Consider the following 13,699-nt stretch of genomic DNA (forward strand, 5'->3'; position numbering starts at 1 on the left):
TAAATGTGACCACTGGTAGCTTTTATTGACTTCCATATTTTTTGACTTTACATCCTAAACTAAGATAGCTGACTTTTTAAAATACCTTTAATAATTTACAAAAACTTAACAGGTCTTAGTGTTATCAAAATGTTAAAGCATATTGGCTAACAGAAGGAATATTCACACAATGGAATATTATATAGCAATGAACAATTATGATATCCAACAGAGGTTATTTCACTCACAAATATGATGATACATGAAAGTAGTCAGCAACAAAAAGTCTATACTATAGATCCAATTGTATAAAATACCAAAACTAATCTGTGGTGTTTGGTCAGGATGGGGGTTATCTGCTACTGCTTGGGGGTGTGGGAGTAACTGGGAGCAAGGGGGTCTTTGAGGGAATTGATAATGTCCTGTTACTCGACTTGGGTACCGTAGAAGTGGGTGTGTTCACTTTATGAAAATTCATCAAACTCTACATGTATGTTTTGTGTACTTTAAAGAAAATCTTCTTAAAATAAAAAATGCTGGGTAAGATCTATTTATCAGAATTCTCATTCTTCTGCATTTTAAGGGAACCAAATTTAATATTCATTCTCCCTAACTTGTAAGACTTAATTATCAATGCTATTTTAGAAATTTTTAGAAATGACATTCTTCGATTTGTGACACTACAGTAAAATAATAAAATAATTTAATGCTGGGAAAAACTGCTGATGAATTGGTATGTCATGTTCATGATTTCAATCAAGTACTACAGAATGACTTGAAGAGACTTTTTAAAATCTAACTATTCATACGAAACCTCAATTTAGAGGTCCAACTCTAATTTGAAAAAAATACACAACTCTTTGTTCAAAATGCAAGAAATGAAACTAATGTTAGCAGACCAGAGAATGCAAAACTGATTTAGATCAGATGCATTTTCACATAAGAATGCCTTATCAAAATGTTGTAATTGGTAAGTACATTCTCCTGTGACGAAAGGCACTGGCTTTCAAAGTTAGTATATTCAACTAATTTAGAAACTGTTCATTGTTAAACCTTCACTGCTGTGATTTAAAAACAATAAAAAAGATACATTTAAATTGTAAAGTTTATAGAGAAAATCTATATTCAAATTATGATGATGCAGTTTTAATTTTTAATCTATCAATGCATTTTAGCTAAGTTTTTTATATAATTAAACTGCCAATAAGTAAGTACAAATGTTAGGTTTCATCATATCCTACACCTATGTATAACTTTTATAACAGGTTATTAATACTTCCCAGAGAAACCAGCATTAATATTAGCTAACATTAATCAACTGCTACCACATAGTAGGCATATGATGTGTTCCAGGTGTTTCCCATCCTGAGTCACTAGCTGGAGGCAGACTTTATTATTACCAGCAGGGACTTAAGGATTATACATTCCCAACCTGTGAACTCAGGCAGACAGCCATGAAACTTGCTTTAGCCGGTGCAACGAAAAGCACGTCACTTCCAGGCAGAAGCTTGAAGAGCTATGTTCTCTCTCTTACCTCGTCCTACATAATCTTTGAAGTATACATCAAGATGGAACCTCCATCAGCATGGGTTCCTGAATTTTCACAAGGAACACAGCCCCCAAGTTAACCCATGATGGACAAAAACTGAGTAGTAAACATGCTTTATTGCTGTCAACTCACTGAGATTTCAGAGTTGTTGCTGTACAATAACCTGGTCTCAACTGACTGATATAAATCCCTATTTTCTTTTATTTTCTTTGAGACAGAGTTTCGTTCTGTCACCCAGGCTGGAGTGCAGTGGCGAGATCTTGACTCACTGCAACCTCCGCCACCCGGGATCAAGCTGTCTCCTGTCTCAGCCTCCCCAGTAGCTGGGACTACAGGCACAGGCCACCACACCCGGCTAATTTTTGTATTTTTAGTAGAGATGGGGTTTCACCATATTAGTCGGGCTGGTCTCGAACTCCTGACCTCAGGTGATCCACCTGCCTCAGCCTTCTAAAGTACTGGGATTACAGACATGAGCCACTGCGCCCAGCCTAAATCCCTATTTTATAAAGTGAAAGATGAGCCACAAAAAGGCATTTTTTTGCCCAAGAGCCTACAGATATTAAACAGGGAAACTAAATATTCAAAAAATCTACATCTGAAAGCCCACACTTTCACTCAATTCTGCTTTTCATAATTTAAAAAATATATAATCAACCATTACATCTTAAAACTCTCAAAAACAAATGCTACGCCTGAAATCAGAAGGAAAAAAGACCAGAGATACACACAAGTTTTTATGCAAAGCTGCTTATCATTATGCTATTTATAATAGAAAAATTTAGAGACGACAACAGAAGGGTTAAATTTTAATGTTAATACATTATGTTAATACACTGAATACATTAACATATGTATGCAGTGGCTAAAAACCAAGTTTTCAATGGTCATTTAATGATACAGGGAAATGTCATAACATAAGAGATGGAAAAAAGGATAGAAAGCAATATTCATAGTATAATCCCAAGATTTCAGAACTAACCTGAACAAAATTTACCAAGCATACCTGATACGTAAACTGATCTTTGCATGTGCCTGTGGGTTTGCAGAATACCAATCCATTAGTTATTGACCCATTAGAACCAGTGACTGTCCCAAAGCAGGTCACACTATTTGGTTACTCATTCAACAAAGTGTGCTTGGCAATGGGAGTACAGAAATGAAAGATAGTATCTGCCTTCAAGGAGCCTGCCGTCCAGGAAGACACGAGAAGTCAGCTAACTCCAATGCAGCGTCAGAGCACTTGTGGGGATTTACAAGAGGCACTCTAGGAGTTCACAAAAAGACTTCTCACTGAGGCTGGGAGTGAGGGGAGACGTCCAAGGAGGAAATGGCAGCTGGGCCAACTTTTCCGAATACTGATATTGAGGGCTAGTATACCAGGCTGAAGAACATCCTAGGCAACCACAACATCCCCTGCGAAGGTCCAAAGGCGAGAGAAATCGTGGCCACCTGCGGAGCACAGAGAAGAGTATGGCAGTCCTGCAGGGCTCACCTGGCAGCAGAATGAGCACAGTGTGAACCAGAAGGGAGCTGCCTGAGAGCTCCCAAACCTAGGCTGCCCTCCATCACCTCTAACTTCAATAAAACAAAACCAAAGCTTCCTGAAGCCACTCATTCGTGCCTCCCCTGGAACATGGTTATGATCAATAAAGAGCTTATAAATAGGTATCTCTGTGAAGTCAGCAATGGGAGGACTTCAAAGAGGATAAAGTACTTTTTCAGAAAAGTTAAGGCCAATCAGGCACTTTAACGTGAAAAGCAAAAGGTGTAACAAAACAGGCCACAACCATTCCAAGTCGGCCACTGGTACCTCAATGACCCTCCCTTGCAGTCTGTGACTTCTTTTCAGCTATACAGAACTTATCCTGATATATTCTCCACTACAAGCGGTCATAACTACCCATACAACCAAACTACTTACAGTCAAGCCTCCACTATTTTCGCTTTTGTAGAAAAGGTTCTTTCTACAGAGCACCTGATTTTAGACTGACGGCTTATCCTAACACTGATACTTACATAAGGTACAAACTTGTCCCTTGTAGGTCTACAAAGAAACTTCCATTTTTACTGGCAAATATCATATTCACTTATTTTAGGGTTGCAGCATTCTAGTTTGGAGATGAATAAATTTCCCAATTCACACTATAGAAATGTGGAAAAATGAGGAGCAGAACCCAGCTTTGGTTTTATCCTTCAGAATATTTTCTACCTGCCATCTGCAGCAACAGACCAACATTCTTGGGTCCTGGGTAGCGCATCTGGCTTAGTGACTTAGGTCATCATACTGAGCTTCCCTGAACTTTTTAAGTCCTTCATTTGTAAAATGAGCAGTCAGTTTGAATAAAGTTCCTTCCAACTTTAATGCTCCATGTTTGTTTTTTTAAGTTGCAGCAAAAGATTCTTTTCCTCCGTGAAAAGATGGGTTGCAAGTGCCTGAATCAGGGTCATAATTCAAATAAGTTTGAGTAGAAGCATAATTATAAATGCAGATACAACTATTCTTTCCACACTGACATGTTAAAAGCAACTCTAATAAAATTATGCTTTAAGGACAATACAAATTAAATTATTTTTCCAACGAATACATGCATCAAGTCAAAATTATAATTACTGTATATCAGTAATGCAGATAATTACACAGATAATTAAGTTACTGAGTGCTAGAGTCAAGCTTTCCTGCTCTAATGCTCTCCATCCAAAAGAATTTTAAAAGAAACAAAAAACCTCATTCCCTGCCTCTCAATTCTTTCATCTCTTCCCCAACCTTTCATTTCTCCTACCACAAGATTAAGAGCTGCTCAGTAATGTGAGGTATTTTGTATTTGATTTTCCATAAAATAGTATGTATAAGTTTTCTCTTGTGGTTATAACAAATTACCACAAAACTTAGCAGCTAAAAACAACACTAATTTATCATCTCACAGATCTGTTTGCCAGAAGTTCAGCAGGCTTGGCTGATTTCTCTGTCTGAGTCTCACAAGGCCAAAATCAAGGGGCTGACAGGGCAGCATCTATGGAGGTTCTAGGGAATAATCTGTTTTCAGGGACATTCAGAGACCTGGCAGGATTGAGTTCCATGTGATTATAGGACTGAAGCCCTTGTTTCCTTGCTGGACAGCTGCCAGGGCTGTTCTCAGCTTCTAGAAGCCACCTGCACTCCTTGGCTCATAGTCCCCTCTTCATCTTCAGATCCAGAAGCAGGAGGTGGAGTCCCTCTCATGCTCTAAATCTCTCCTGCTCCTTCTTCCCTCACATCTCATGAGTCTTCTCCATTCCCCTTTCACTATTAAGGACCCTTGTGATTACAATGGGCCCACCCAGATAATCCAGGATAATCTCCCTATTTTAAGTTTCATGACCTTAATTCCACCTGCAAAAACCCTTTTGCCATGTAAGGTAATATATTCACAGATTCCAGTGATTAACGTATGAGCATCTTGGGAGAATGGGGACAGAAATTATTCTGCCAACCATACAATACATGCAGGAAAAAAGAGACAAATGTCCCTCTTTGCTAGAAAACAATGAATAATTCTACCCAGACCACACAGCAAAGCAGCAATTTATGTTAAGTATCAACACATACACACAAAATTAGTTGTTGATGCTTGAAAAGATGAAACTACATATGCTAGAAAAAAAAAGACTTCAGAAAAACAAAAATGTTAGTGTCAAACTAGATTAATTGCTGAAACTAACAAAAATGTGATATAATGAAGCAACCCTAATGAAGCAACTCTTCTACTTTCTTGAAGTATTCAGTGGACATTGCAAATCATACCTCAAATTTTAATTTTAAACATACTATATCTTAAAACCTACTTTAAACACTCTTACACAAATCTGTATAAAGAAATGATGATAAGTAGGTATGCTGCTTCAGATTTTAAATCAGTGAAAGTAACACTGCCTGGCTTAAATACAGCAGCAAAAAGCTCCACATTTTACTTAGGTGATTTGAAAGAAAATGTATTTAAATAAGAGAGCCTAATGTTTGCTTTGTGAGTAACAGAAGTAAAAAACTAAACCAAAAATAAGAAGGGAAAAGAATAGCTCACAAATTACTATACTTACATTATTTGCAATGACAGAATTACCAAAAGAACTAAATAAAAACATAAAAGTATTGATTAATCAAATTTTACAGAAAAGTACTGATTAGTCAAAATTCATGGAAATGTAATAGAGGGTTAGTAACAGCCAATTCTTGATCTAAAACTCTATGTAAAACATATAATAGGATAATCACCTAATCACAGATATATTTATTAAAGTTATTAGTGTCAGGAGTGTTATTATTTAACAACCAGCCTTTTAATAAAAAATTAACCATATAAATAAAAAATTTTAAAATATTCCATTTATTCTCTAAATAATATGAATTACACATTTTATGAAACCGTATTGCAGGTGAAGTAAGTTCTAACAGCAACCATTCATCAAATCATTCGACTCATTTCCAAGTCATCTGTTAATTGTTACAAATTACTGGTATGATCTTTTTATTTGATGTATCTGTCACAAGCTAAGCAATATATGAGCTGTGATTGATATAAGAAACCAAATTCTTCCAATAATTTCCCCCATTTAATTTAAGGACAATGGGCAAACCAAGTCTTAATATATACAGATTTTCCCATCACATAATACTGCTCATAGTAAATCTTCCATTACCTTCTACTGAACTAATATTAATTAAATTCTATTTTTTCCAGCCGTAATAATATTGAGATTGTATATTCACTATTTCTATTGCCATCCAAGGCTTATGAAAATCCCTTATTTATTGGATTGTTCTGTTTAATTTCTGGCTTAATTATGCAAAATTTTGTTTGCCTTCAATCTATGGTGCTTTGAAAACAACAATTAGCCAAGTTCTCAGAATCAATAAATTAAAAGGATGTTATTAAAATTTAATTGTATTCCTTAGATTTGTCACCAAATAAGTGTATTTTCTTTTAATTTGCCAGGCAAAGTAAGAGTTTTTCCCTTGGAATTAATATTTTGTTTCACTTCAAATTTGTTTGTTCCTCTAATACCTTCTTCTCCATCACAGTTTCCTGTATTTGGTTTATATGTTCTATCACTTAGTATTTGTCAAATAAATCTGCCCATTTTAATAATTAAAATTTTTCTTTTTTCTAAAACCATGGAAAAAATTCACATTGGTTAGTATATCATGCAATAGAGCCAAAAACTGCTAAAAAAAAATTGTCCAAATGCTATTTTAACAATGTCCATTAACATGAATATTCCCATCTTTGCCTGACCGTTAAAGGTCCAAACAGTTATCTCAATTCCAAGATCTCAAATATGTTATTTCATTCTCTAGTATTTATTTGATATAAGATAAATATAAAATTTCCAAAAAAAAGTTAAGTGGTGTACTTGGCTTATCTTCCTACTGCATCATCCAGAGATAACCAAATATAAGTGAGATAGCATCAAATGAAAACACCTAAAAGTTTTTCTAGAATTTCAGCTAAGACAACTTTTTCTCCCTAACACTATACTTGCACCATCTGTGAAACATTCACAAGGTTTTCATGTAAATATTTCTCATTGAAACCATTTTTCTTGAGTATGACTAATAAAGTTTAATATATTTCAGATGTTGCTCCTTCCAGCTCCATGAAATCAATAAAAACCATCACACTATCTTTGAAGTCTTGAATATTGCATTTTAAGTAAATTATTAAAACACTTCTATGTGAAATTGTTGGAGCTCTGTCAATAATGACTGAAATTTTACTGCCCTGATTTATAAGTTCTCCAAAATGCATTTTTGCATCTCAGTAGATATATGTTTTGCAATGATCAGGACCATAAACCTAAACTTCCATGCTACATTCACATAAAAACAATTCTTGAAGTCCTAATACTTTATGTCAGAAAATTATTTTAAACTATACAGTATATTATATTGATACTTCATAATTTTTTTTCCTTTGCCTTGTCAAAACTCTCAGATAAAATGTTTTTGGATGTTGTTATTTCAATTTTTTGGAAACTGATTTATGTTTATTATTTTTTGTTGAAATAAATCAAATTGTTCTTGATTCTAGACCTACAAATTATTTGTTTCAGGTTTATATTGCTGCATAGTATTAAAGATATTCTTAGCTGTGTTTTATTACTGTTATTGTTTTCTTCTCTCAGAGATTCAGAATATTCATGTTTATGACATCTAAAAAAAGAAAACGTATCCAAACTTCATTGCCTCCTATTTAAAATAAAATACTCAACAAATTAATTCTTGAACTTCTAAGTATGAAACACCACACACGACTAATCCAAGAGTTATAATGCAGTAACAATGAAAGAAACCAAAGAAAGACCTATTTAAAACTCAGTTATTTAAAAGCAGGAGCAATGAGAAAGTCTGAGGCTGATGATAAGCTGATGACTCTCCCGAAGCACCGAGGCCCCAGCTCCATCATGAACGTGCAGGAGATCAATGCCACTCACTGCCATGAGACACAGGCTCAGCAGACAGACAGTGAGCGCTTCCAAAGTGGACCCCAGCACATCCTACAAAATCAGCTGGGGTGAATGAGTTCATGTTGAAAATTATATTGTTAGTTTTACTACTTCTCATGGTTCCTGTTGTATTGTTCATCAACTGATAAGAAAGTGTTTCAATATTTTATCAACCAATAGAGCCACAGCAGCCCAAACACGGTGAAGAGCAGCCTGGTTGTAGCAATGACATTAAATGGCCCTCATGTTTCTCTAAACTATCAAAGACCACTAATATTTTCCATTCGGAAACAGGCCAGCTGGAATAAAGTGATTTTCAGTTACTTTTTAAAAGTAAAAATACCCAAAAAAGGACATTTCAATAAAGCATAATCTGAGAAGGGAAAACCATTATGAAGAGTTTTCCATAGTAATGTTGCTAAATTTAAAACATGCAGCTAACAAAATATTTCCTATCAGGCACCAGTATACACACCGTCACCACCACCACCACCACCATCATACTATTTACTGGTTAAGTAAGAGCAAAACAGTTGTCCCATATCATAAAAAAGTAAATGAACACATAAACTGACTTGAATTCTCAGTCACATCATGTCACTCCCTCTGCTTCACACCCTTCAATATTTCCCCTTATATAAAAATCCAAATTTTCCAGCCAGACCCACAAGACCCCTGGATCTCTGCTCTTTTGGTCAACTCCTCTCTCCTCTCCAGCTCACAGCTGTCACACCATTTTTTTAGAGGCCCTTCCTTGCACCTTGTGTAAACTCTGTGCCCCCTTCCTCTTAGCGCTTTCCACAATGCACAGTTGAATGTACAGCCTATGATTCTTTCTCGTTTGCCTACTCACTAGACATTTAGCTCCATGTGGATGTGTTTGTTCACAGCAGAATATCCAATACCTGGCATGATGCCTGGCCATGGAAGGTGCTGAATAAATATTTGTTGAATAAATGGATGGGTGAATAAATTGCTAAAAGCCCTATGCCCATGCAACAGAATGGCCAGAAATAAAACAGGACTTTTGATTAAAAAAAAAAAAAAAAAAAGACACGTACATTACATAATCAGAGAAATACCTCTGAGTATTATTCTAAGAGCAAATACATACATGAATAAACATTACACAAATAGAGATTACACAACAGTAGCACACACTTGCCATCCTCATTTGACTTAGCCTGGATATAGACATGCGTGGAAAACTAAGAGGTCCTGGTCCTGTTTCCCAGCTGCCACGACCACCAGCAAAGGGATATCCCTGTTCTGCCCCCAGAATGTGGGCAGAGGGAATGATTGTAGTGGAGGGAAGAAACAAGACAGCCAAAAGGCAAAGAGCTTAAATCCTAGCAATGAATAACCACACCTACCCTTCTAGGTCCCACTTTCCCAATTCCAATCAAAGATGAACTTTCATTACCAATACTGCAGCATCAAAAATCTCAGGGTACACAAACCACTGTCATTTCAGGCCAGTGTCTGCCAAGTACCATGACATTTACTGGCATTCTTAAGGGCCATGGGGTGACTAACAAAAACAAAAAAAGTCCATTAGGGTCAGGAAGGGCTGAGAGCCAGAGACACAGGAAGAGGGATACCTATAGAGCCCAGAGAAAGAGAATCTGGAGTGGAATTAAGACATACCTGGAGAGGCCAAGTGGGCCAATAATCGTGGCAAACAGAGACAGACTAATGGGCTGGATATCTTGATAAGAGATAAGGAAGTATATCCAGAAATAGAATGAACTGGAGATAATTCTCATTTCCAAATGACAACGGGCTGTAAGGGGCACCATATCAGTGGGGAAAGTGGAAGAGAAACTGAAAGAGTTAAAGTACTACAAGCCATAGATGCTACAGGGTCAGGGAGAAAGAGACTCGGGGATAGGTACTGAGTCACTGAAATATGTTCCACAAACATGAGATGGAAAAAATAACAAAAGAGTGCATTCACTGAAAATCAGATTCAGTTAAAGCCAGGAAGTGGGAGGGGTATCTGAAGAAAAGGTTAAACATGTAAAGGGTTGAGTTCACAACTGGCTGGAGCTCCAAGGTAGAAGGTGCCAACAGAGCAGACCCAGCAGTAGCAATGGCCAGGCACAGCTGGCAGGGATGAGAGTTTGACAGGGAGCAGGAGTAAGGGGTGGAAGAGGTAGATGTGGGGCTCTGAGGTAGAAGGTGCCAACAGAGCAAACCAAGCAGCAGGAGTGGCCGGGTACAGCTAGCCAGGATGAGAGTTTGAGAGTCTGAAAGGCAACATGGGGTGGCTGATCTGCTCACAATAAATATGTCTGGTCTTAGTTTGCCCATCTCCCTTGGTCATAGTTCAGTGACCCAGGGGAGACCTGTCAGATTCTCTCTCTTGAAAATGTAAAACCTTTAAAAGAGATAGAAGCTGGTTGGAGGAAAGTCACGATCTAACACTCCTGAAAAAATATCCACGTGCACTCCTGTTGATACTCCAGTTCACCTCTCTCTCAAACCTGGTTACTCAACTTTTCCCTGATTCTGAAGGCTAGCCTATAATAATTTCTCCTACTTTCATCTGTTATCTTAGCCAGAATAATTTCCATTGTTATAACCAAAGTATATTTTCTAATTCAACAGAGCTCCTGCTTGACGCCAATTTACTCAGTTTCTAATGAGTAAACTGAGGCCCTGAGAATATATTTTTCCCAGATTATAAAATATAGAGGGTCAAGACCAAAACCCAATCTGCCCTACTTTTAGTACGGTGGGTAATATTTTTAAACACAGACTTAGACGACAATTATCAAAAGATTAATAATCTAAAGAACTTGAAGTAAAATCTAGGTATAAAAGTAAAACATAAAAGGCTAAAATGGGAGGAGATGGCCATGGCTAAAGAATAAAGAAGAGATACTTTTCTCTCAATAGTTGCAAATTTTCATATTCTATCACAACATGAAGCATGAGTAATCAAAGCAAGACTTCTATACATTTTTTTAAACGTCAGCCATTGTATTAATATGAACCCAAGATTTTAAAAAAGAGGAACGAAAAAAATGTCAATAAACAGACAAAATTCTAAGGACCACATCTAAACACCAGAACATTTCTGGCACTCATCACACGCTTAAAAACGTCTGTTTTGGTATCGTTCTTCACCACATATTTTTGGAGTATAAAATGTTTCTCCTATTTCCTTGACGTCTTAAGATTCTGTTGCTATTTTACCACTTCCTTTCCTCAGAATCTTCGTAAAGTTGGATTTCCTTTGTTTTCCTTATAAAATGTTCTTTCCACCTAAAAATGTTTAGCTTATTTCTCTTTTTCTAGCTCTAGCTTATCTACTAAAGATTAATCTTTTTTGTTTCCTTGGTGTTTGATATTTTCTTATCTACTCATCCCCTCATTAATACAAGATCATTTCAATTGGCACCTCCTAACAAATTCTTTCAATGGCACTGCTTCAGAAATAGGAGCTTTTTAAAAATAAAAACATTAACAAAGGTGATCTATGTTTACACTGCATATAAATATCACACATGCTTCCATGAAGCCATTCCTTTTTCTTCCAAAAGTGGGTTTTCAGGAAAAATGGAAATCAAGACTCTCATTTATATGCCAGGTGGTCCAAACTCATGATCAACAGGTACAGCCAGTAGCCCCATATGAAATGCTTCATGTAAATATATTTTATAGAAAATAAGACTATGTATTAAGGAATTTATTTAACTAAAGAAACACTGTAATAAATCTACTATGTAACATATATCAATTGCAATAAAAACTCAGATTTTTTCCTTGACTTATAGATCAGAAAACAAATAAAATAACCAGTTTTTTTAATTAGCATTTTATTCACTTCAAAATTATGAGAAAAAAATATGTATAGTCGGCCTCTTTTATCACTTGGTCATGTATACTTTTTGTCCTTCTAGGAGCCACACAAATTCAATTCCATGTACATACAGATTATGTAAAACCACCTACTACACTCAATTAACAGAAGAAAAATAAATCATGAGGTTTATACCCAGATTTAAAACAAAAACTCTTTAGGATAAAGAACATCACGTTTCAACTACATCTATTCCAAATTAATAAATGCTAGCTGCTTTGGTATCCTAAAGCAGTGCTTCCTGTAGGACAGATTTTACCTGCCCAGCCCTCCCCAGGAGACAGGCTGCAATGTCTTGAGACATTTTTGGTGATTAACAACTGTGGGGAGCAAGAATGCAGGGGTGCTACCAGCACTTAGCGGGTCAAGGCCAGAGAAGCTGCTAAACACCCTACAATGCACAGCACGGCCCCTCACAACAAAGCATTATCCATCCTTAAATGGTCTGAGAGACTGAACTACATGAAAAGACGAAAGGAAAGACAGCAGCGGATAAGGAGTATCTGTGAGTCACTGTTTGCCAGCACCCTCCCAACTCTTGACAGACCCACCTACCTTGGATGCCTGGGGCGTGGATATCACATGGACGGTGCTGGGTTTGACACCATTTGCCTTGGGCCGCTTGTAGAGGGCAAATCTACTTTTTCTCCGTCCTCTATCTCCATTGGGTAAAGCACCATTGTACCTAGAAACAGAGAGGAAAGAGTTCATCTATCTGCAGATTTCTCAAGTTTTAAACATAAAAGTTAGAGGTATTGAATAAGGGAAAAGACAGGAATGGTCATAAAAGAATTGCCCACTAAACACTCCACAAAAGGAAAGGGTTGCAACACAGACCTCGGCTGTAATGAAATTCAAATCACTTCTAGGAACTTAATTTAAGAGTGATGTACAAGTAATTATAGGTTTCCTATTTCATAAAGTCAGACTCTTCAAATCTTTTTGGAAAGAGGCAGAGTATAAATAAGCAAATGAGTATTCTGCAGAGGCCATATTAGGGCTGGCTAAATTCAACTAGCACCATTCTAATAGACCCCAGAGATATATTTGAGAAATATTTTTACATGAACTAGTTAGAAAATAGCATACTAATTAAACCTCATCTCTCACTTTCAAACCATGTTAATGTTGTCTGCAGGATCTTTATTTGTAAGACAACCAATTTAGTTACTTGCTTTCTTAAAAGTTCAGAATCCTCCGCATTCACTCTCATTTCTGTTTGAACCCTACGCTGTCAGATTAGCAAAAGACAGCTTGCAGAAATTAAACATATTTTTGTTAGCAAAAATTAGCTTGCAAAAATATACATGAGTTTTAGTCCACAAATTGTCAAATAACTTAGAAGTCATCTGGAAAACATATAATGTCCTTAAGCAGGTTTCCTGTATTTAGCTAATACCAGTGCTCAAAAGAAATGCAGGATCACAGTTAGCATTTCAATTTTTAGTTGTATTTTCTAACTCTGGATTAATCGGCCCCTGTATGTTCTTACTGATGGCCCATATTGCTACATTCACACAACTATTCTCTGCTTCCACCTTGGTGGAAGCTCTTTTCAAGAAAAAAAAAACTAAAAGAAGGAACATTTAAAATTTACACAGATACGTATGACAGCTCCAAGGCTCCCCCAGAACACCAAGCTTAGGAGACAGCAGGTCTGGTGGCTTGTTCCTGTCCCACAGATCCCGGGCCTTCTCCACTTTTCCAGCTACACCCAGAAGGGAGTGGCCGGACAAGGGAAGCAGGAACTTGTGAAGCCCACTGGGGAACAGAAGTTGGAAGAAAGGGGCTTTGTGTGTTTGTTTCACCAGTCAAGTCAT

General features: G+C 36.7%; 1 protein-coding gene across 1 annotated transcript in view; it reads right to left on the reverse strand.

The window, feature by feature from the left end:
• Positions 1 to 13,699, reverse strand: part of PELI2 (pellino E3 ubiquitin protein ligase family member 2) — a 186,260-nt gene that overhangs the window by 119,373 nt on the left and 53,188 nt on the right. The window contains exon 2 of the mRNA XM_032179652.2: positions 12,435 to 12,564. Within this exon, the coding sequence (XP_032035543.1) occupies positions 12,435 to 12,564 (130 nt within the window). The remainder of the gene's footprint in view (positions 1 to 12,434; positions 12,565 to 13,699) is intronic.

The sequence above is a fragment of the Hylobates moloch genome, unplaced genomic scaffold (assembly GCF_009828535.3).
Source record: "Hylobates moloch isolate HMO894 unplaced genomic scaffold, HMol_V3 SCAFFOLD_16, whole genome shotgun sequence".
Lineage (NCBI taxonomy): Eukaryota > Metazoa > Chordata > Mammalia > Primates > Hylobatidae > Hylobates > Hylobates moloch.